This window comes from Anopheles merus, chromosome 2L, assembly GCF_017562075.2.
Source record: "Anopheles merus strain MAF chromosome 2L, AmerM5.1, whole genome shotgun sequence".
Classification (NCBI taxonomy): domain Eukaryota; kingdom Metazoa; phylum Arthropoda; class Insecta; order Diptera; family Culicidae; genus Anopheles; species Anopheles merus.
The window spans coordinates 29,195,849-29,218,061 of NC_054083.1; the positions used below are offsets into that span (position 1 = coordinate 29,195,849).

General features: G+C 50.0%; 8 protein-coding genes and 1 non-coding gene across 14 annotated transcripts in view; 6 read left to right on the forward strand and 3 right to left on the reverse strand.

Annotated features, from left to right (window-relative positions):
• LOC121594482 (akirin-like) overlaps window positions 1–4,228 on the forward strand; it is a 30,463-nt gene extending 26,235 nt beyond the window's left edge. For all 6 annotated transcript variants that reach the window (XM_041917766.1, XM_041917761.1, XM_041917765.1 and 3 more), the window contains exon 5: window positions 77–4,228. In XM_041917766.1, coding sequence (XP_041773700.1) covers window positions 77–87 — 11 coding nt within the window. In that variant the 3' untranslated portion in view covers window positions 88–4,228. The remainder of the gene's footprint in view (window positions 1–76) is intronic.
• An 862-nt stretch (window positions 4,229–5,090) lies between these two features.
• On the forward strand, window positions 5,091–6,531 carry LOC121591548 (ribosome biogenesis regulatory protein homolog). The gene is made up of 4 exons (XM_041912192.1): window positions 5,091–5,327; window positions 5,415–5,901; window positions 5,988–6,244; window positions 6,327–6,531. Exons 1-4 carry the CDS (start codon window positions 5,179–5,181, stop codon window positions 6,472–6,474), a joined length of 1,041 nt encoding a protein of 346 aa, XP_041768126.1. The 5' UTR covers window positions 5,091–5,178; the 3' UTR covers window positions 6,475–6,531.
• Window positions 6,532–6,610: 79 nt separating this feature from the next.
• LOC121591552 (2-aminoethanethiol dioxygenase) lies at window positions 6,611–8,735 on the forward strand. The gene has a single exon (XM_041912197.1). It carries the CDS (start codon window positions 7,500–7,502, stop codon window positions 8,292–8,294), a length of 795 nt encoding a protein of 264 aa, XP_041768131.1. The 5' UTR covers window positions 6,611–7,499; the 3' UTR covers window positions 8,295–8,735.
• Window positions 8,736–8,952: 217 nt separating this feature from the next.
• LOC121591550 (mitochondrial thiamine pyrophosphate carrier-like) lies at window positions 8,953–10,409 on the reverse strand. The gene has a single exon (XM_041912195.1). It carries the CDS (start codon window positions 9,989–9,991, stop codon window positions 9,053–9,055), a length of 939 nt encoding a protein of 312 aa, XP_041768129.1. The 5' UTR covers window positions 9,992–10,409; the 3' UTR covers window positions 8,953–9,052.
• A 375-nt stretch (window positions 10,410–10,784) lies between these two features.
• On the reverse strand, window positions 10,785–12,807 carry LOC121591547 (lariat debranching enzyme). Its single transcript, XM_041912191.1, has 2 exons — window positions 12,468–12,807; window positions 10,785–12,376 (listed from the first exon to the last, which is right to left on the reverse strand). The coding sequence occupies exons 1-2, from the start codon at window positions 12,662–12,664 to the stop codon at window positions 10,894–10,896; spliced, it is 1,680 nt and encodes a 559-aa protein (XP_041768125.1). The 5' UTR covers window positions 12,665–12,807; the 3' UTR covers window positions 10,785–10,893.
• Window positions 12,808–12,958: 151 nt separating this feature from the next.
• On the forward strand, window positions 12,959–17,744 carry LOC121591545 (kinesin-like protein KIF18A). The gene is made up of 5 exons (XM_041912190.1): window positions 12,959–13,353; window positions 13,459–14,769; window positions 15,904–17,008; window positions 17,083–17,205; window positions 17,325–17,744. The coding sequence occupies exons 1-5, from the start codon at window positions 13,261–13,263 to the stop codon at window positions 17,504–17,506; spliced, it is 2,814 nt and encodes a 937-aa protein (XP_041768124.1). The 5' UTR covers window positions 12,959–13,260; the 3' UTR covers window positions 17,507–17,744.
• On the reverse strand, window positions 14,784–15,783 carry LOC121591551 (ribosome-recycling factor, mitochondrial). Its single transcript, XM_041912196.1, has one exon. The coding sequence runs from the start codon at window positions 15,692–15,694 to the stop codon at window positions 14,873–14,875; it is 822 nt and encodes a 273-aa protein (XP_041768130.1). The 5' UTR covers window positions 15,695–15,783; the 3' UTR covers window positions 14,784–14,872.
• Window positions 17,745–18,504: 760 nt separating the features above from the next.
• LOC121591549 (28S ribosomal protein S35, mitochondrial) lies at window positions 18,505–19,936 on the forward strand. The gene is made up of 3 exons (XM_041912193.1): window positions 18,505–18,824; window positions 18,895–18,979; window positions 19,060–19,936. The coding sequence occupies exons 1-3, from the start codon at window positions 18,692–18,694 to the stop codon at window positions 19,862–19,864; spliced, it is 1,023 nt and encodes a 340-aa protein (XP_041768127.1). The 5' UTR covers window positions 18,505–18,691; the 3' UTR covers window positions 19,865–19,936.
• Window positions 19,937–20,116: 180 nt separating this feature from the next.
• Trnav-cac lies at window positions 20,117–20,189 on the forward strand. The gene has a single exon. It is a non-coding gene; the product is annotated as a tRNA-Val (tRNA).
• The last annotated feature ends 2,024 nt before the right edge of the window (window positions 20,190–22,213 follow it).

Below are 22,213 nucleotides of genomic sequence, written 5' to 3' on the forward strand. Positions count from 1 at the left end.
CCAAACAACAATCCCGTTTTTTAGTTGCGTAGCCCCATATCCCCTATGTTAACGGTTTGCTATCTTTTTCTTACAGACCTCTCCTAATCAGGGATGTTATGGAAAATATGAGATGCGAAAGCATACCAGAGAACACGAGAACAGAGAGTGAAGAAGAAGAGAAAAAGAAACAGATACTAAAACATTAATAATAAAGTAGATGCATACACGTACACGCCCACATTGCACAACCACAATGCTACCGAAGCAGAAGTTATGTGCGTGGGATTATACTAGCATAAGGTAACAGCAGCTCTTCAGCAGCAGCATCTTCATGCTACAAAAAGGCGCCAGGGCAAGCAGATGATGATGATATCCTGAACAGAAACCGAATCTGCAATCGTCGTTAGCAGCGCGAAGCGACAAAACAAGAAAAGAAAATGAACGCATCTCAATCACTACAAAACAAGTAAGAAATTCCTCCAACAAAATGGTTCACTAGAGAAGCAAGCAACTCAAGGGTGGTGGATGCCGAGGGGAGGGCGAGGCATGAAACTTGGCCTCACGAAACTCACGGATGTTGTTGGCTCCGCTGCAGGATGTCGTACTGGAAGGACGAACTTCTATATCCTAAACGCATCCTAAATGCCAAGCGAATTAATCAGCGTAAATCGTGTAGCTTTTTCACCTAGCGGGAGAGAATGATATGCGTGATTTGCAGGTTTTTGTTTGCTGCTTCCTGTGCGGAACATGTTTTACATTTCTCTCATATTTTTCATTTAAGTTCTTTTTTTTGTACGTATTGCAATCGATTCTTTCTCTCGTGTGTATGTGTGTGTGTGCTGCCTTACGCAAAAGTGAAAAGCGATAGATGGGTGGGTTACAGAGAAGAAGGAACACTGTTGCAATTAGCTCTTGAAATTTGCTGTCATTAAAATGAACGGGAAAATACGTTGCAAAAAGGGTAATGTTGCTTCAATTAATTCCTATCACTTTGTTTATTTGATAACATTTCTGCTGGTTGTAGTTTTTCTTTGCTATGAAGCGAATAGGTTTTTTTTTATACTTCAGTTATTGGTTTTCCTGTTTTTCGGCTTGTCTATCATCCGGCAAGTAGTTGATTTGGTGTGAACCTTGTTTTCTGTCCGCTCTTGATATGTTTTAAAGCAATTTGTTGAAAATCCAACCTTAGGCAGTAATTTAGTTCAATTTTCGGTTGAAACTTTTTTCTTATTATTATTTTTTTGCTATAATCGTCTGTTACACTCTCGTCTAGAGCAATAATCGCTACGGAGCGATGAAAGCATTCTCAATAATTTATTAAGTAAGCAACCATACTCTGTCGCGGACGCGCAATCGTGTGTTCTACAATCAGCTTAAAAATGCCTTTCTTCACATTGTTCATCCTAACGGAGACGTAGGTTCTGCCCGGCTGGTTGGTAGAGAAAATGATACTTTCATACGGTTAAGCTTAGCACGTAAGACGGGGGTGCGTGCACGCCCGCTTCTCTACGATCCTACACGGTTGATGGTAAAATGGAGTGTTTGGCAAATGTTTTCTTTTATTTTGATTATCGGATAGGATTTAGGATTAGTTGTGTCTAAAATTAAAGCTTAGGTCATAGTAAAATCTAATTTCTACGCATAAAAGTTGGCAAAAGTCATGGGGAGGAATGCGAAGGAGATTGTTCAACCAATAATTTAATCTTTCTTCGTTTCTTTAATGGTGTTGGAATATTCCAGCCTTTCTCTTCTATTGGAGAAACAGGTTGCTATATTCGGACCCGCTAAGCAGCACACTGCTGATCGATGTCTTTTGTCTGCTCGTGCCAGTCGGCACAGTGATCGGGCTCGGTTAGGAAATGTGCGACTACTACCAATTTTGTCATCTAACCGTACAGTTTTTGGTACTTTTTTTGGCTGTCATCAATGCAGTAACAGCAGAGGGATCGTCATGTGCGAAGAAATGACACAACAAGTAAGCATAACTAAGGGAAACTTCAACTTACACACATAAGGAGGAGGAGGAGGGAAAAATCCGTATAGTACGCTAAGTAAGAGAGAATACACAACAACGTTAACTGATAAGTCGTTTATATACACGAATATATGTTTTATATAAAAGAGAAAAAAAGTGAAACACGCACGCAGCGAGTAAAAGAAGGAAGACAAGGTGAGAGTAGTCGGAAGTTAGTTGAATAAGTCAGCAAAAGTTGTAAAGCAGAGTAAAGAAGAGAATGATTGCATGAAAAAATGAGCTAAACTGAACTGAGAAAACTAAAAAAAAAAAGAAGAAAAGAAGTGTTTAGGGACAAACCCGTATCGAAATCTATACCGAAACCCTTATTCATAAAAGGCAGAACTTAAGTACAGCAAACAGCAGCAGCAGCAGAAGCAGCAGCAATTCATATACTATTACCTACTATTGCAAACTACTATTGCTAATTACTATTAACTATTACTACTGCTACTACAACTATTGCTAGGGTGTACACTTGCCGTGAAGTGCATTTTTTGCCTGGCAGGAGTATTGCGCATAGCATTTCCTTTTCCACCCTTTTGTTTTTCGAAAGTAACCAAACACTCTGAATTATTTTGATTTTATTTTCTTATTTTATACCTTTTTTTCTCCGAGAAGATCGTAAAAATTTAGCATGCATCGCAACAAAAAAAAAAGCATCCAATTGATTTAAATACAAATTTCCCTTACCAAGTCGCTTGTGCAGATGCAGTTGTGTTAGGAGAGAGAAGAAAACAAAATCGCAATAACACACCCCAAAACCACACCCCATTTAAATGAACGAGGAAACATTAATCAACAATCAATAGTAAATCCGGAAGGCGTGAGAGGATAAGTGCAACAAGATTAAAACACCACTATACAAACCGAACAACAGGAACATATAATAGGCATAAACGAAACTATCGAATAGCAAAAAGAATTGGAATGGTGGAAGGAGGAGGAGAAAGTGGATGTGTAGTTCGTGTGCTGCTGCTACACTTCCGGGAGGAAGAATTCTGACGATGGCGACTAAATTTGAGTAGGCCAAACGCTCTGGGTAGGGGTGATGCGGTGCGGTGCGCTGCGTGCTTGGCGGAGGGATGATATCAAAGATGTAGCATAACAAAGACGTAATAAGCTCTTAGTGCTCTAGTGTTGCCATAATTAGTAGTATGTACAACAAAGTGTCTCCGCTCTGGCCCGCTATCATCCCCTTTACAACAACACCCCTCGGACAGTTTATATATTTTTCGCACACACTCACTAGCAATAGAGCAACAAACACGCGCGCGCGCGGCCTGTGGTGATAGCAAGAGAGAAAATTGTGCGTGTGGTGTTTTGTTGTGGTTCGACGCATCGGAAGCATGCCCGGTAAAGATTGGCTTGCAGAAGAGAAGAATCCGACTACGACCCGATACATATGATATGTTATTTATCTGAAGCAATGCGCGGGATGGTGGTTGTGAAACCGTTTCATTTCCTCCACCCGCCCAAGAACGATCTCCTCGTCAGTCGATGATTCGGTTACATACGATACGACACATTAATGACAGCGCGAGTCTCCGTGTTCGTGTACGAGAACAATGCACAAAAGTAATAAATAAACTGGAGAGATTCAATACTACACCACGAACCACAAACATAATCGAAATTTAGAATGGAAAGAATTTAGTAACGCGAAAATGCTCTAAACTATCTTACACTTGAAAACGGCATAATAGAACATTAAACCATAGCAAAAGAAGCAACCCATACCCAAACGGTTAGACACAAACTCTACTATATTGTATTCACTCTCTTTGGCAAACGTTTTAGGACAAGCGATTTATTTGTATGATTTGGTATTTGGTGATACACGCAAAACAAGCAAGCAAAACAGTCAGCACAGAGTCAGAGAAAATGGAAAATAAATGAAAAGAAAGGAAAAAGATATCTGCAGCAGGAACGGTGGTGAAAACCCGGGAAAGGAACACAAAGCTGATTAAATCGAAGCGATCAACTATAGACGATTGTAAGGCAGAGAGAACACGCGCTATCGTACGCGGGGGTAGATATATATCTTCTAAGGACCGTTAGGGAACCACGATTTGTGAGAGGAAGAACCGGGAAGAAACTATGCTATATTGCATGCATGATGAGCAGCAAGAAGTAGTGCAGGATGAATAATGTAACCGTGGTGGTAAGAGACATTTGCAAAGTAAAAGCGAAATACTGCGGTAGCCGTAATAAGCAGCGATTACAATTTAAGCTAACTAACAGAAAAAAGAAGAAACAACACACCATAAGCAAATAAAATATGTGAAGCAAAACACACACACAACACCCTCTTTTACTACAAAGGGGGGCGCGAAATGAAGCGATATTGGTAAATTCGGTGTGGTGTGGCTCTTAGTTTTCCCTCCTTCATGATGACCTATGGTTTCCACCTAAAACATTGCTGGAATTATTCGTTTTGCGCCATGTGAATTGGTGATAGGAAAAAATGAAATGTTTTGTCGGTACCGATTCCGGCCCAGCTCCGAAATCAGTTTCTAGATTCGATTCTAGAATTGGTTCTGGAATCGGAACCAGCTCCGTATTGGCTTCGAAACGGAGGCGGTTTCAGCATCTCCACAAAAATAGGCGTTTCGGTCCAATGATGCTACATATATCGATAGTCGCAAAGAATCAATATTTACTTGTAAACGGTTCTCACGGAGCATTCCCATGGAGATTCTCGGACTGATTTCGCTTCTGAAACTTCTTATTTCAATTCAAGAACTGATTCTCATTGCCGAGCTAATTGCAATTCTGGAGTCAATCCTGATTCTGTTGCCGGGGCAAATTGCGATTCCCAGGTCAATTCCGATTCCAGAATCAGAATCGATTCTAGCATCGGAGTCGACTCCGGAATTGATTCCGAACACGGAATCGGAATTGGGTAGGTGGATGTGAATCCGACCTGGAACGAACATAAATACGAATTACCTTCAAGGGTTAATTTGTATCACGCTGGTGCCCCACTGTGCACCATTGCAGTCACGACTTTTCAAATCGACCGCATAAACGTGGTCATGTGCGCGGCGTTGACAACAGCAACAGCAAAAAAAAGCATATTATTTTGACAGCAGCCATTCGGTAAACTTTAAAAACGTGTTTACCGGACCAGGCGGCGTAGCAATTGTTGGTAATTGTTGTTTTCCTCTGCGCGTATCGCCATGGATATCGTAAAGGAAGTGCTGCAGCAGCAGCAGCAGAATCTGCAAAAGTACAAACCGATCACGGTTGAGAAGGCGCTGGAACCGACGATCGATGTGGGCCACATGCTGGTGAGCGATCCGAACTACTACGACGAGGAACAGATGAAGTGAGTGCGCGCCCCGAGTGCATACGAATGCAGCTTGGTAAGCTAAACTAAATGCGTTCTTCATTCATCCCCTCTTTCCCTGCTCAGAGCGGACCGCGAAAAGTACGTGCTCGATTTGACGCGCGACAATGTGCAGCTTCTGATAAACAGCATCTGGCAGCTGCCGACGGAGCGGGTCGAGGAATCGATCGTTGCTAAGCTACCGCCGCCGAAGGCTCCGTTGCCGCGGGCCCGCAAGCTGCCCGTCCCGAAGCCGCTCACCAAATGGGAGGAGTTTGCCAAAAAGAAGGGCATCAAAAAGCGCACCCGCGAGAAGAAGGTGTTCGACCCGGTGCTGGACAAATGGGTACCGACCTATGGCTACCAGCGGTACAAGGCCGAGAAGGAGAAGGACTGGGTGCTGGAGGTACCGCAGAACGATCCGTACCGGGACATGTTCAAGGAGAAGCGCGATCTGCGCCTCGAGCGCGTGGCTAAGAATGAGGTGGCGCGCATGAAGAACATTGCCCGGGCGAAGAAAATCGCCACCCCGCGGACCGGTTTCGTCGGTCCCGAGACTGCATCCGCCAAACAGGTAGGGAAGGATGGTGATGTTGGAAGCTTTGCCATTTTGCTAATAACATCCCAAATACCCGCATACGTTACGCTTCACCTTTCCAGCTCATCACCGCGTCGAACATAGTGAAAGCGTCGACAGCATCGGTGGGAGTGTTCCAGGAGTCGCTGCCAAACGAGAAGCAGGCGCGCGGTATCGGCATCAAGGAGCTGATGCCGGGCGAGAAGCGCAAGAAAAAGGTATCGACCGTTGCCGGCGAAAAGCGGCGCAATCTGGAGATAGTGAATAAGGTGCTGAACAAGAAGCCGAAGATCGACATCGATCGGGCGATCTCGCTACAGAAGGCGGAAGCACGCGCAGAGTACGTACCCGCAATGTTGGATGTTTGTAGAAGGTTTTTTCAATTTTTTTTCTACTAATTGCTTCTACTTTATCTCTTATAGACGCGAGGCAGAGGAAGGCGGAGAGGACGGTGGAAGGACGAAGAAAAAGGGAGGCAAAAAGTCGAAAGCGTTCAGTCGCAAGAAACCGAAGGGTGGCCAAGGCAAACGAAATCACAGCAAGCGGGCCGTTGGTCGGAAACGTCGTTAAGCATAAGGCATTGGCAGGATAATGGTAAAAAAAGCAACATACAATTATACATGAATATATATCATTTATATTAACGAAATATAAAAGCTCGGATAGGCTTGGAATACATTGAGAAACTTGTCGGCGAAGTCTATCGGTCGGCGGTGATAGAAAACGAAACCGTTCGATAGTGCGAACAGAAATCCTTTGCCAGAAGATTGTGGTGCATTGAAATATCGATCCCAAAGAGACCGATGTACGTACTACCTCCTTTAAACGCTATTACGTCACAGCTGGCATGCACTGTCGCCTGAGTCAGACGGAGAGAACATGAAAATTCTAAATCTTCCCTACCACTCCGCAATCATAGTAGGTGAAGGACAGCGTTCGTGTAGCAGCAACCAGGTCAAAACCGCCGGACGAGGCAGCGGTAGTGTCAATCATTGAAATTAGTTACATATCGCACCTTTCGTAGCATGGATTAAATAAGTTTTCGTGCACCCGGCGCGCAGTTTAACGCAATCCCACAACGGCTGCAGATGGAATTATCCTTACCGAAGGAGGGAGCTTGCACTGCAACACTGCAAAAGAAAAGAGAACAAACGTCCGCCTCGCTCTCTCTATCACTCTGCTCTACAACTGTCAGTCGACGCTGTCAGTGAGGTGCGAACAGTTGGGGGAAAACGTACACACGCAGAACAACACAACATCGCCTGTGCGGGCACGGTGCGGAAGGAAAATTTTAGACATTCCCACTCATCCTTATCGCAGCTATCGACACGAATCGTTTTTGCTTGCGCTGGACCGATTGCCCATTTCCTGCTGATACGGCGATATGCACTGGGCTCTGTAATTGCGGAGATCATCCATCACACCTAGCACGGCCAGCGTTTGCATCGGAACCACATCGATCTCTGCTGTGTGTGTGTGTGTGTGTGTGTGTGTGTGTGTGCCGGGTATGTGTAGCGCGTGTGTTCGTGTCCTGCAGTAGCGCCCGGAATAGTGTTGCCGAACCGAGTGCGCAATAACCGCGCGCGACCACCACCATGAGCACCCTGTTTGCCCGCGTGTTCCGGCAGGCATGGGCCACGTTCGAGCACACCGGAGCGGGGGACACAAAGTTCGCCAGCAATCTGAACGCGCTGCGCCGCCTGGTCGACCAGCTTACGCTGGCGGACATTGGGCTGGAACCGTCGCTCGTCGCGACGGAAACGTTCCAGCAGCCGACCAAGGCGCCCTGCACGTACGTCGGCGTGTTCGAGAACGACCGCTTCGCGATGTCGGTGTTTGTGCTGCGGGAAAACTACACCATGCCGCTGCACGACCACCCCCAGATGCACGGGCTGCTGCGGGTCGTGTCGGGGGCGGTACAGATCTGCAGCTACAGTGAGATCGCGCGCCGCGACACGGTGGAACCGCGGGCCGAGGGCGGCACCCTCCGCCGGCACGTGCTGGTGGTGGCCGAGCCGGAAAAGATTATCAGCTCGGCGGCCGGCGACTGTGCCGTGCTGACGCCGACCGAGCGGAACTTTCACGAGATTACGGCGATCGGGGGCCCGGCCGCCTTCTTCGACATCCTCAGCCCGCCGTACAACACGGCCAGCCAGCCGCAGTACTACTTCTACCGGAAGGTGCCCGTGCCCCGGCATCTGGCCGAGATGGAACCGCTCGGGTTTGGCGGTCCGGACAAACCGTCCGCCCAGGAGGACGAGCGGCCCCGGTACGTGCTGGAGACGATTCCCAACCCGGAACACTACTACTGTGATACGGTGCACTACGCCACGCCGGAGTTTATGTATCAACAGGCAGAAGGTGGAGGCGGAGGAGGAGGAGGCGTTTAAGGATCGTTTCCGGGGAAGGATTGCAAAACGAGCCGAAGAGAGTCCCGGGAGGAGGAAGAAAGTCGGTCGACTACTAACTACAAATTATAATTAGCATTTTGCACTCGAACGCTTCGATGCTGGCGGTTTCTTTTTAATTTGTTGGATTGTTATTTTTTGTTTTTGTTATGTTATATTTTTTGTTCTTCACTGTCACAATTAGAAGAAATCGCAGTAGGCATCGTTCGAGCCTAGCGTAGTGTGTGTGTTTCTCACCCCGTTTTTTGTTCAGGAGCGCCTGGAAGATGGAGAAGGAGGCGCTGGCGTTGCGTTGATGCAACGGCCATGCAATACTGCACGCGTAGTAGTACCGTTACTGAATAGTAGAAGGGCACTTCACCCTTATAAACAAGCAAGCAAGCAAAGCCTAACGAAAGTTCAATAAAACCAAATTTAACTCTACTGCTAGCACTCTGACTGCCGCCTACCGGAACGACTTCCGGCTATTGTAGTATTGTAGAGTGGTTTAACGTGATGACGAAACGACAAAAAATTAGACTAATCGATGCTCTCCTGCTACAACTACATCTGTTTTGAAGACATTTTTCTCAAGTATAGCTATTTGTCCTCTCTTCAATAAGCAAATTTAACGGTAGAATGAGGTAAAAATCAAATGTGATACAGTTAAAGGCGAGGCCATTTATTTAAAGCGTGAAAGTTTTTATACACATTTTTCTCTCTCTCTCTCTCTCTCTCCCTCTTTCTCACTTCCCGTGCGCCTATCTAAAGCTTCGTTCGCTGTTAAACAGCAGCAACAGTGTGTCGTAAATCGTAAAGTAAAACGCGGACGTGCAGCCGGCCTTCAGCAGCGACGGCAGCAGCCCCTTGTACAGCCCGCGCACCCCCTCGAACCGGCCGACCTGCACCAGGCAGTGTAGCATATGGCGGCAGACAAAGTGCTGCCCGAACGTTTGCCGGCTCTGGGCGAAGCCCTGTATCTGGAGCCGCTTCTTCGTCAGATCGAGCGGATAAACCAGCAGCTTGGTGCACAGCCCGGCCAGCCCACCGCACACGAACAGCTCGCCGGACGGCAGCTGCGCCTCGGGCGACAGCCCCTCCAACCGCTTCACCACCGTACCGAACAGATTGTAAAACATAAACTGACCACCAGCCAGCGGGGCAATCTGCAGCATGGCCGGACCGACGCCCCGGTACAGCCCCCGGACGCCCTCGTGCCGATAAATCTCCCCCAGGCCCTGCAGCGCGTTCTGATACCCCCGGCCCGGGTCCTGCGAGACCAGCCGCGTCCGTATCACGTCCAGCGGCATGATGGTCAGGGCGGCGAAGGAACCGCTGCACGCGCCGCACAGAAATTGCCGTGCCTGGTCGTGCCCGTCCAGCAGGGGCAGCTCGCGCAACACTCGATTGAACCGCTCGTAGAAGGAAAACTGCGCCACGCCGTACACGAGCGAGAGCACCTGGGCCGGGTTGTGGCCCTTCCAGAACGCAAGCAGCCCCTCCTCGCGGTAGATGCAGGCCACCGATTGGGCGATCGAGCGGTACTTGGAGTGGCTGGACCCGGACCGGATCGGTTCCACCTGCAGCTGGAGCCGTATCTTCAGCACGTCCAGCGGCTGACAAATGAAGCGCGTGATGCAGCCCGTCAATCCGCCCGCCAGCCCGGCGTACCGGGTTTCGCGGTGCTTTTCGCGATCCATCGCACGTGGATGCTGGTGATGTTTTGGTGAGTGTGTGTGTGTGTTTGTGCTGGGTTTTTTTTGGCAGTCCGTTCCAAACGTTTATGCGTTACATCACTACTGTCGCCTCCGACTCGGATGATGATGATGGGGTCGATCTGGTTCTATCGGTGCGGGTGCGTAACTGTGCTGACCTTGCTAATCATCATCAATGGCGTAGTTGCGTGTTGTTAGTTGTACACCGCGTCCAACGAAAGGAAGGCTTCCGCTTGGTTGCCCGTTTTTCGGTGGTCCAGCCAAAGTGATAACGTAAACTGACACAAGCGCTGTTTGCGATCCTAGCAAGCTGCGAGAGCTTTGTTTTCGTGCGATCTCTTTTTTGCCAACGATACCGTCGACGCTCTTCACGCAAATGCTCGATTCGGAACGGCAAACGAGTGAAGGGACCAACGTGCACGTGCACACGCTGGCGTATACGTTATATTTATAGCTTGTTTTTCTGTTAATTTTCCCCTTTTTGAAACTGTTTAATTTGGCCCGGTTACATGGCTACACAACCTGGCGTAATTTCAAGGCACCTTTTAATTCCGAGCTGTACGCCAAAAGAAACGGCTCACAAACTCATTCCAGTTCATAAACTAATGCCGAATCCTTAAACTAGGACTGATCTGTTCTCATGCTGGTTCTGTAAATGATCTCAAACGCATAGCTATATTCGTCCTAGAACAGGACAGCAGAACCATATCAGTTCTGGAACTCATCCCTACGCATTTTGGTTCAACATGATTCAACGGACAGCGCCACCGGTTTTCTCTATTTAAAGTCCTTAATTTTTTTATTTATTTAAATGTCATTACTTATTTCTCTGTACAAGTTGAGATTGTTTTCCACTTATTTAATCCATCGTTTTTCTTTCTTCCGCCTCAGTCACTATCGTCCTTTGCGTAGATGGTTTCATTTCTTCGCTTAAACTTCTTCACGGGCGGATTGTCCTGTTGCTGCTCCTGCTGCTGTACCGGGCTGGACAAATTCAAATCGTTCACCGCTAGTGCCGACTCCGACAGGATGGACGTATCGTTGTCCCCGGTTTTCTGCGGCGTCGGCAAGCTTAGTAAGCTGCAGTTCGGCGTGGAATCATTCAGCGTGGTCGACAGGTCGGAATCGTGCGCATCCTGTCGCCATTTCGGTTCAGGTAATAGGGAGGAAAGCGACAGTTTCGGTTGTACCGGTGTTTGCGGTTTGTCTGGTGAGCTTTCTAATGGTTCTATTCCTTTTTCCATCTCCTCAGCTGCTTCGTCATCATCGTCATCGTCGCCAAGCTCGAGCTGGTCGGCATTCGGAATTCGCGCCGCTGCTTTGCTCGGTACCTCCTCCTCCTTATCACACAGCCGATCGACGTACGTGGACGTGTTGAGCTTGTGGCCCGTCATCAGCATCGCGAGCCGCAGCGGATCGTCAATATTTAGCTTATCGCAAAGGGCCGTCGTCTGCGGGTTTAAATATGCTTGCGGCTGCTCTGTCGACCGCATATCAACCGTACCATCCTCATTCGGTTGATACGGTTCGGCTATTCGTACGAAATTGTCCGGTATGGTCAGATCGTTGCCGAACCGTTCCAGCACCTTCGCTTTCTCTTCCTCCGATGGCGTAAAGTTGAAGCGTTCACCACCACCACCGCCTTCACCCGGCATGTACCCATTGGTGGTGCGGATGCTGATCAGATGGTTCGTAAGGTTCAGTACCGTTAACCATTCGAGATCGTACTTCAACTGTACGGGTTTCGCCTCGCCACCGTCCCCATCTTCCGCGGTCGGAATGTCTAGGATTTGCAGAAATCGCCTCTTCGGCAAGCACTTATCGAGCGCTAGGAATTTTGTACACCGCTCCCCGGGGTGTTCCACGAGGGCCGCAAATTTACAGTGCAAATGTGCCGCGAACCAGTACGGTGGTTGAAGCTTGCGGAGCAACTCTTCGCACGGCATGCTGCCCAGCCGGTTGCTCTCGATGTCCTCGCGGAAGGCGGGCTTGAAGCGCAGCAGCTGCGTCTCGTTGCCGTGGCGCGTAATGCCACGCGGCCAGTCGTGCGACAGCATTATGTCGACACCGGGCGAAAGTTGCTTCAACCGAAACACATCGATCTGGCGCTGGTGGTAAACGCTGCGCTTGCTGCCCTCGTCGTACGGTGGAAACTCGAACCGGCCCTTCAGAAAGTCGTGCCCCTTGTAGATGCCTGAAATGCCCCCGATCCGGATGCCGTTGCAGTCGACCACGCCGGCATAGCCGAGGTAGTAAATGTTGGGCGCTACCCAGCCACCGTAGGGTAGCTCCTGCAGATAGTTGGACGCCTCGTGGTTGCCTCCGATGAACAGCGTTAGGATGGGTGCCTTCTTCTCCCCACTGTAGTACCTGGCGAGAAGGGGGAGGGGCAAGTAATCGTACGTGGGGTAAGCTGACGAACATCCAGATAGAGAGGTAGCCTGAACCATGCTCTACCTACTTGTAGAAGCTGCACATATCCAAATGCTTCTGCGGGACGGCCATACACTGCAGATCCTGCAGGTTGCGCGTGGATTGAAAATCTCCGCAGCATATCAGCAGATCGACCGTAATGTTTTGCTCGTCCTGTATCGAGCCGATCAGGTCGTATATTTTCTCCAGCTCACCGTGCGCACATCCTTCGATCGCAATCTTCATCACAAAACGCGCGTTTAAAGTAGAGAGTATTTAAAAAAACACACACACAGCCCGCTCGTAGCTTGTTGTTTTTGTTCCTGTACTGTTCACTGTGCCGGTCAACAAACGCGCGTTTGCTTTTCACACTATAAACCTTGGCCTTCTACCCTCTACTGTCATCCACTTTCGAGCAGTGCACTGCTCGAACAAGCTGTCACAGTGGGCGTTCGGGTGCAATTGCCGGCCAATATGTGCACCCACCGTTCGAGCAGTTGGTCGTTGGCATACAAACTGTCAACGGACATTTGTATCGGCTTTCGAAATGACGCCAGTAGCCTGGAGAAAGATGCGATCTGCAGCGATCGTTCTGTAAACAGCGCGAGCAACAAATTTACGGGCCAGGTGTAATCCATCCACCGAGGTTAAATAACAAGTGCGTCCATCCAAGCACACATAGTTTGCGGAGAGCGGCGGAAATAGAAGGATATTAGGAGGAGGTGTGCTGTGTGTGTGTGTGCTAGACAAAGCGAACGCCTGCAAAAAGGTGGTGTGCGTGTGTGTTGACTGGATTGTCCGTTTGCCGGGAAAGCCGAGCGACGCAGTAAACATCCAACAAAATGTCTACCGATTCGCGGAAAATCCGTGTCGCGGTGCGCGTTCGCCCGTTCAACGAGCGGGAACTGGAGGGCAATCCGCGAAACATCATCAAGGTGCGTGAACGGCGGAAGGGTGTGGGGTGTTGTGTCTTCCACCCGCCCAACGGTGGGAAAAAGTTGTGCTTTGTGCTAACACCCAGGCAATTGCTTTTCTTGCAGGTTCTCGACAAGTCGACGCTAATGTTCGATCCGGACGAGGACGAGGACGAATTCTTCTTCCACGGCGTGAAGCTCACGCACCGGGACATAACGAAGCGCGTGAAGAAGAAGCTCACCATGGAGTACGACGACGTGTTCGACAATACGGCTACCAACAACGACATCTTCGAGGTGTGCATGAAACCGCTCGTACAGTCGGTGATGAACGGGTACAACTGCTCGGTCTTTGTGTACGGTGCGACCGGGGCAGGCAAAACGCACACCATGCTGGGGAACGAAACCTGCCCCGGCATCACCTTCCTCACCGTGAAGGAGCTGTTCCGCCAGATCGAATCGCTCAGCGAGGTGCGCAAGTTTGACATCGGCATCTCGTACCTGGAGGTGTACAACGAGCTGGTAATGAATCTGCTCACCAAAACCGGCCCGCTGAAGCTGCGCGAAGATTCGCACGGCGTGGTGGTGAGCGGGCTGGTGCTGAAGCAGATACACAACGCTACGGAGCTGCTGGAGCTGCTGGCGCTGGGCAACCGCAACCGAACGCAGCATCCGACGGACGCAAACGCGGAAAGCAGCCGCAGCCATGCGATCTTCCAGGTGCACATCCGCATGGTGGAGAAGAAGACGGGCCAGAAGCGCGCGGTGAAGCTGTCGATGATCGATCTGGCGGGCAGCGAGCGTGCCGCCAGCACCAAGGGCATCGGGATCCGGTTCAAGGAGGGTGCGAACATTAACAAATCGCTGCTCGCGCTCGGCAACTGCATTAACAAGCTGGCGGACGGGTTGAAGCACATCCCGTACCGCGACTCGAACCTGACGCGCATCCTGAAGGACAGCCTCGGGGGCAACTGCCAGACGGTGATGATCGCCAACATCTCGCCGTCGTCGCTGACGTACGACGATACGTACAACACGCTGAAGTACGCGTCGCGAGCGAAGAAGATCCGAACCACCGTCCGGCAGAACATTGTCCCGTCGAACGTGCCGAAGGAGTTCCTGGTGAAGAAGGTGAACGAGCAGGCGGAGGAGCTCGAGCGGCTGAAGGCGAAGGTGGCCGACCTGGAGGAGCAGCTGCGCAAGAAGGAGCAAGAGGCGGCGACGGCGGCCCCTGGCCCATCGCTGGCGCTTAACGCCACGTTGCTCAACACCTGGGTGTCGCGCATCGACAGCTGCTACGCCAGCATGCGCCAGGCGCTGCAGCACCTGATCGCGCTGAAGAGCAAGGAGAAGCTGCTGAACATGCGCGTCAAGCTGAAGGAACAGGCGGAAACGATTGCGCGCATTGTGACGCTCGACGGAAGCCATCTGAATGAGGTAAGAGACTTTGCTTAGCTTTAATCAACTCACTATCATTCGCTTTATTCGACTTGGCAGTAGGGGAGGGAAGGCGGGACAACAATTTCTACTCTCGCTTGCCTTACTTATCGCCCAGCAGTTCCGCCTGCTTGAGCTCCATCAGCTTTTCTGCCTCCTTGACAAACCCATCCGCAATGGCGGTGATTTGTGCCTGCGCCTGAAATGCTTCGTCCTCGGAGACGTTGGACTGCTTCTTTAGCTTCTTGATGGATTGGTTCTGGGCGTCCTTGATGCGATCGCGGCACTTGATGAACAGCACCTTGGCGTTCTTCGCCAACCCTTCGCGATGTTCGCGCGTCACCTTCGGCACGGGAATGAACAGCGTCGTGCCGTCCTGCTGCGGGTTCAGGTTCATGCCGCTGCGCTGGATGGCTTGCAGCACCACCGGGATGGTTTGCGGGAAGGCCACCAAATTGACGACGAGCGTTTTGGGATTTTTGCGCACCACCTGCCCCAGCTCCTGCAGCTGATAGTCTTTGCCCTCGTACGTGATGCGCAGCGTTTCGATCGACCCGGTGGTAGACCGGAGCGAGAGATTTTTCACGTAATCGTCCTTCATGGCGGCGAGGCTCTTTTCCATCTGCGTTCGCAGCCCGTCCAGATCGATCAGGCCGCCGAGCTGCTCCTCGTTGATCTGTACTTTGGCGGCTGCACCCTTTTTGTCTTTCTTTTTGTCCTTGCCCTTGGCGTAGTGTCGTACCGTCGGCGGGGGCTGGAGTTTTGCTGCGATAAGACTGGCGACTGGCGCTGCCGGTAGTTCACATCGAACGGGGCGCAGTGCTGTGCAGATGAATCGCTTTGTGAAGGCACGAACGATGGTGTTACCGTTTGATTCTAGCGCTGTAAAGCTGGCCGCTCGCAGCAGTGCTGTTATTCGTAACATGTTTCACGTCGAATGTTTAAATTGTTTCCTTTCCAACTTTGCTTTTGTTATGATTGCGAACGAAATTGCGGTGCGCCGTGTGTTTGCTGGGAAACGTCAAACTTCTTTGTGGTGTTTTTGTTTGTTCGTGCGCTCAACTGTCAGATTCAAAATGTTCGTTCAAAACTAACCGTTGCTGGACCTTTTCTTTTCTATTATTTCCTCTCCAGGACATTGCAAAAATGGAAGCGTCCGTCGACCGGTGCGGCAAGCAGGTCGCCAACCAGCAGGCAGACAAAACCCGCTGGCAGGAACGGTTCCGCCAGTCGCTGCGCAGTCGCAACGCACTCCGAAAGGAGATTGCGCAAAGCGAGCTGGCCACGGTGCTGAAGGGCATTCTGACGGGCAAGGATGCGGAAATCGAGGCGCTGCAAGCGACGCTCTACAAGGAGCACGTGCTGCAGATGTCGTTTACCTACGCGCAGGAAAACAAGCTGTGGCACAACATAATGGTGCTCAGCGGCGACATCATACAGCAGAACTATCTGCTGCTCCGTAGCATGGACCGGCTGGACAATGTGACGTACGACAAGCTGAAGCGGCTGGTGAAGCTAAACCAGCGACAGCGGGGCGTCACCTTCTTCGACGACGACTGCCAGCAGCAGGACCGGAACGACATCGATCTCAGCAGCAACAGCCTGGACGACATCGCCAACCTGTCCGACTGTTCCGAGGATGCGGTTGACTTCCCGCCGGACGGTGAGGATGAGGATGGCTCGACGATGCTCTCTGTCGTCGGTGGAGCAGCGGGTGGTGCTATGAAACGGTCGAAGCTGAACGATGGCAGCGAGTCGGAACCGGATACGTGTTCGCTGCAGGGCGATAGCGCAAACGAGGACACTGCCACCGAACGCAACATTTTCAAAAAGCCCAAAATGGTTAGCCGAACGATGTCGTTCAAGACCACCAGCTTGGCCGGGGGTGGCATTTTGTCGCGGCCACCCATCTCCCGCCGGACACCGACGAAGCAGGCAAAAGCGATGGGCAAGATGACGGCGACGACGACGACGGCACCCGTTTCCCATCGCCTCAAGGTGCCACGGTTGGTCGTGAGCCAAGCGATGATGGACTCCTTGTCGAAGAAGAAGGTACCACAGTCACCGTCGAGCGACATCGCGGACAAGAACAAGCTGAACGTGTCGGACGACTCGAGCGGCATCGGCAGTATCGCCAACTCGACGTTTGATATCGGCAGCAGCAAGGACTCGGAAACGGAGTCACTGTTTTCCAACGTGCTTGTGGAATCGAACGTTGACCCGCAGGTGTTGGATAAAGGTAATTGTGGTTGGCGCTTGCAGCGCTTGCTTCGAGTTGTTTTACTGAAATATATTCCTTCTCTATTTTTGCAGTGCTGCGCCGTGCTTCAATGAAGGGAGGCAAAATGACCCTCTCGGTTAGCAAGGAAAACAGGAAAAAGAGCCCCAAGCGGATAGGGAAAAGTCCTCGCACCGTTAACCGATCGACCAGCCGAAGTTAGTATGATGGCCGAAGCGATTGAAATGCTTTGCCCCCGCGCGCCCCTCCTATTGTTTTGTCTTGTGCGCTCGAAGCTAACGAAACCTTCTTCTCCGTTCTGTGGAACCTTTTGCAGCAAATTCTTCCGCCAGCTCGGTCATCAATCGGTACCGGATGATGAAGGCAAAGGACGGGCATGCGTCAACTAGTGGTGGTACCTCTGCCGCACTGCCCAAACCACGTGCAGCGAACAATAACTTCGACAGCGACAGTGACCGAAATCGTCACAATCGGCTGATGGGCATTGTGAAGAAATAGAAGTGAAGAATCAATGGCGGAATAGCAGCAGCAGCGGCGGCGGCTGCATGACCGGAAAAAGCAGACCAAGTGAATGATTTATTTTATTTATAGCTTACATTAGCTTACAGCTTAATGGCTTTACTACTACTACTACTACTACTTTTTGCACATTGCACTACGCATGGTGCGCGGTGATTGTTATATATTTTGTATTGACTATTAGATAAAGCGAATAATACAATCAAACTGTGCTGTACTGTGCTGTGCGTGCGTGCGTGTAGTGTACATCGGGTGGACGTTGAACGTTTTAAAAAAACTCGACAGGTTTTTTTTTTGTTGTATGCATATAAAATTACAGAGAGATAAAAAATGAGAGAAAAGGTCGTAACATTATATTTTTAAGTTGCAATCTCATAACTAGAAAAACGATCTTGTATGATGGAAATAGTTTTACGCACTGTAGCGCACAGACAGAGGATGGAAAGCAGAGAGAGATGAAATAGGAAAAGAAAATATAATCTATTTGAGTAAAGTTTAACCGAAGCATGCCATGCGTATCTTGTTTTGTTGTATGTTGTATTCGTCTTCCACCTCATGTATTTGCTAAATCAAATACATGCATGATTGATTGAGTTATGGCCATGAATTCATGTACATATTGAAATTGTGATTCAATGGTCATGATTATGATAAAATAATAAAATAAATAGATTGGGTTAGTATTTGTTGACACCTCTAAGCAACATGCAGGCGTACTAGGACGTGGTAACAATCGATCTCATCGTTGTCAGGGAAAAGACAAAAAATATGAGAAAGATTTTTGCTTTCACGTGGATAAGATTTAAGAAGATAGTCAAAAGTTATGACTTTTTGTCACGAAAACTGAACCACTTTACAAACCATATTAATCCCAATCACTACTTTCAAATGTAACGACATTTTTGAATGCCCGACTGCAGATTTGCTTTCGTTAAGTTTGAGCTTTCGTTCAGTTCGGCACCTGACCGCATTTCAGTCAGTCAGCTGTCAAGCCGAAAAACAGCTCGCAGCTCGCTCATGAGGTAATCGAAATCAACAACAAAACCCACCACCCGCTCGGCGTCCGGCAAAACCGGTGCCGAAATTATTACTTAAGCGTGTTTGCAGGCTGGGCCTGGGCGGAAGCAAATAATACACAGAACACAGGCACGGAACGGGATTGAGATGGCTTTGCTTGCACGTGCCTGCGGTCCCTGGCCGCTGCTGTGGAGCCGTTCGGTACAGACGGTCGGCATTCGATTGCAGTCGACCCGGTTGCAGGAGGACGGCGCCCGTTCGGGCGGTCTCGAGGAAGAAGGTTTGTAGCTGGAGAGGGTAAAATGTAGTCCCCTTTGCCTATAACATTGCTTTCTTTTGTACCTTTTTAGAGTTTCGTGTGCTGAACTTGAAGCAAACAAAGTCACAGCGGCTTGCTCGCCGGAAAGCGACCCGTCCGGAGGTTCCACCACCTCGGTATGGCCTCCTCCTCTCCGTCTCCTTGCGAAGGCCATTAATTGACCTGTTTTTTCTTTCTCCTTTTTCACTCACCACAGCTCACAGCAGATGGCCACGGACCAGGACTGGGGTGCGGTATGGCCCGGGCCGCGCACGTTCAACCCGTCCGCCGTGCCGCTCCCGATTCGGCAGGGGTACGTGACGAAGCGCAACCAAATGTCACCCGGCAAGTTTGCCAACGCGGAGCTGATGAAGATACCGAACTTTTTGCATTTAACGCCCCCGGTCATCAAGCGGCAGTGCGAAGCGCTGAAACAGTTCTGCACTCCCTGGCCGAAGGGGCTGGAGACGGAGGAAAAGATGCGGGCCCACTATCCGGTGACGTGCGTCACGTCCGACTACTGCCACGCGCTGCCCACGATACGCAATCCGCTGTCGCGCATCGTCACGGTGCAGGTGGAGCTGGGCGCGCTGCAGCTCGATCGGCACGCGCGCGACAAGCTGCTGCGGCTGGTGGGCGAACGGTACGACCCGGACACGGATCTGCTCACGATCGTGACGGACCGGTGCCCGCTCAAGAAGCAGAACTACGATTACGCGATCTATCTGCTGACCGCGCTGTACCACGAGTCGAACACGGTGGAACCGTGGGAGGCGACCAAGTGCGAGGCGGACATGGAGTTTTTCGACTTCGAGCGGAGCCGCAGCAAACGGAACGCGGAAGCGACACTCAACTGGGGCCGGAAGGAAGGGGACAGCGGTTGGCAGCAGGTGCCGGAAGCGTACGGCGAGGCGGTATCGAGGCTGTTCAACGAGGGCGAGAACGAGTATAATATAGCCAAGTATAAGGAGCAAACGTTAGCGCTGCTCGGTTTGGCCGGGGCGGAGCAAGTGGCGCAATGAGGAGTGGAAGGGAGAGCAGAGAAGGGTAGTGAGTAGAGGTGGAATAAAAAATAACGACTTTTGTGTCTGTAATTGGAACGGTGGATTGGATTTTTTATGTAATTTGATGGCACAGGAAGAAAATGGGATTTTCCGATACAGAAAAAGAGGAGAGAAAGAGAGAAAGAAAGTAAAAGAATGGACTAGTTGGCGAGAGAAAGAGACGAAGCGAGCATCGATTCAAAAGCGCACTTAGCGCGCCCTCCGCCAAGCGTTTCCGTAGTGTAGCGGTTATCACGTCTGCTTCACACGCAGAAGGTCCCCGGTTCGAACCCGGGCGGAAACAGAATTGCTTTTTTGTGGCGTAAACCTTTTTTCTCTTGACTCATTGCATACAATGTCACATTTGCTTTCCTGTTTTTGGAAAAGCTGCTAAGGCGTCAACCATCAATTACGTAGCGCTTGTAGGGGTGGGAAATACATGAAGGAGAGGGGGAAGTTTAGCATTTGTTACGTAATACCAATTTTTTTTAATCGAATAACAAGTAAGTAATATGTAAACGATGATTCTTCTTATTTACTTAACATACTTCGCGGTTAGGCTAGCTTAGAACGGATTTCGCTACCTTTTATATACCACTCCACCCAATAGTGCGTCATTGGTAGGGGGTCGGTTTATACCAACGTTACATACCAACACTGGTTCGTACCAACGTCTGTTTCTTCCAACGTTACAGTTTATTACACTATTGGCGATGAGGGTCGCAAATTGTGCAATTTTTGCGTTACGTAATTGATGGATGACGACTTACGATGCTTTGAAATTTGATCTACGCTGGTAGAGTTTCCATTGGTCGCAGCATCCCTAAAGGGTGGCGGAAGGAGTGAGAGAAAGGATACACACTCCGCTCGTCATCCTTCCTCTCGTATGATACGCGCATGTGATAAGCGCCTAGTAACAGAAAGTAAGCTACAAATATTCTCACACTAGTGTTAGGTTATTTTGAAGGGGGGTTTCTTCTAGCTTTACATTTTGTTACACTAGGGGAGGAGGGGGTCTAATATTTTCAATTTTTGCCTTACATTGTTCTTGTATGACGGCTTACTTGTCATTTTTTAACCGAAATACTTTAAGTCAATTCTTTTTTACATATTGGAGTACATATGTGGCTTCCACTCAACCACGATGAAGAGACTACCATGAAGAGACTCTATTCCCCAGTTAACCCCATTTACTTAGCCTCTTTTATCTTCGTTGATCCTGTTTGAGACCTACATATCAAAACGATTGCCTTTCGCCCTTTAAGCAAACAATGAAGGTGTGTTCAACAAATTCACTCTCATTTTACAACTCCAGATCAGTATTCTCCCAAGACATCTCGTCGTCTGGGCTTAGTAGGCCGTGTGCAACCGTTGTTGTTGTCAGGAGATGCACCTGTCAACAGGAGGGGCATGCCTTTTCTAAAGCTGCATCTATTCTTTCGGGCGAATGCGCCATAACTGATCCGTGACGGTCCCATGGAGCAACTTGGCGACAATAGCTCCGAAGAAGATTGTGGGGATCGTTATAAATCGTCGTGCTGTACAGCTTGCAGGATTAGTAGTGCTTGGTTCGAGGTGTCTCGCACACGCAGCTGGTGAAAATGTGTTCCATTGTGGGTGCAGACGATCGCCCTTTGGCGCTCTTCTTAGTATTGGGGCTTTTCTCGGGTGGTGTTGTATTTGGTGATTTAGCAACGGAAGCCGTTCATGGACTGTTCAGCGAGCAACGCTTTCCCGAATCGGCACCACTGGTTAATACAGAACCTTCCATCTCCGACCACGTGCGTCCTACCCCTCTTGCTCCATCATCCCAGCCTTCCCCGTATCTGATGGTGGCTCACTCGGATTACAATAATCGTCTGTTTGTTCAACAACAACAACCATCACCTTCCGCCTCCATCGATCACAAGCGGCAAGAGCACGGCACAACATCATCGTTTGTAACCAGCCCGTTATTGCCTCCCAGTAAGCGTTCGACAAATGATATACCACCACCACCACGTCGGACACGTTACACACCTGCGACGACGACGACGACGACGTCGGGAGGCGACGATCCCAACCGATCCTTGCTGGCGACGATACCGGCACGACACTACGACAGTTACGGCGAGTGGCACCATCATGGCGGCGAGGACGATGGGTCACACTGGCCACCACCATCACAACAGCAGCCGTACTACAACAGCAATCACGGGAGCAGCAGCGCCAACTGGGGATGGAATCCACACGGCCATCACCATCATTACCAGCAGCAGCAGCAGCAGCAGCAACAACACCATGGCAACGTGCTGGCGGGGATTTTAGATACGGTCGCGCTGTATCCGC

Bases quoted from the DNA above. Each gene is read 5' to 3' on its own strand.
- LOC121591548 (XM_041912192.1), top strand. From the start codon at position 5,179: ATGGATATCGTAAAGGAAGTGCTGCAGCAGCAGCAGCAGAATCTGCAA. The intron at 5,328-5,414 runs GTGAGTGCGCGC...TTCCCTGCTCAG, and splicing joins TACGACGAGGAACAGATGAA to AGCGGACCGCGAAAAGTACG. The intron at 6,245-6,326 runs GTACGTACCCGC...TATCTCTTATAG, and splicing joins AAGGCGGAAGCACGCGCAGA to ACGCGAGGCAGAGGAAGGCG.
- LOC121591552 (XM_041912197.1), top strand. From the start codon at position 7,500: ATGAGCACCCTGTTTGCCCGCGTGTTCCGGCAGGCATGGGCCACGTTC.
- LOC121591550 (XM_041912195.1), bottom strand. From the start codon at position 9,991: ATGGATCGCGAAAAGCACCGCGAAACCCGGTACGCCGGGCTGGCGGGC.
- LOC121591547 (XM_041912191.1), bottom strand. From the start codon at position 12,664: ATGAAGATTGCGATCGAAGGATGTGCGCACGGTGAGCTGGAGAAAATA. The intron at 12,377-12,467 runs GTAGGTAGAGCA...CCTTCTCGCCAG, and splicing joins GATATGTGCAGCTTCTACAA to GTACTACAGTGGGGAGAAGA.
- LOC121591545 (XM_041912190.1), top strand. From the start codon at position 13,261: ATGTCTACCGATTCGCGGAAAATCCGTGTCGCGGTGCGCGTTCGCCCG. The intron at 17,009-17,082 runs GTAATTGTGGTT...CTATTTTTGCAG, and splicing joins CCCGCAGGTGTTGGATAAAG to TGCTGCGCCGTGCTTCAATG. The intron at 17,206-17,324 runs GTTAGTATGATG...AACCTTTTGCAG, and splicing joins TAACCGATCGACCAGCCGAA to CAAATTCTTCCGCCAGCTCG.
- LOC121591551 (XM_041912196.1), bottom strand. From the start codon at position 15,694: ATGTTACGAATAACAGCACTGCTGCGAGCGGCCAGCTTTACAGCGCTA.
- LOC121591549 (XM_041912193.1), top strand. From the start codon at position 18,692: ATGGCTTTGCTTGCACGTGCCTGCGGTCCCTGGCCGCTGCTGTGGAGC. The intron at 18,825-18,894 runs GTTTGTAGCTGG...GTACCTTTTTAG, and splicing joins GGGCGGTCTCGAGGAAGAAG to AGTTTCGTGTGCTGAACTTG. The intron at 18,980-19,059 runs GTATGGCCTCCT...CACTCACCACAG, and splicing joins CCGGAGGTTCCACCACCTCG to CTCACAGCAGATGGCCACGG.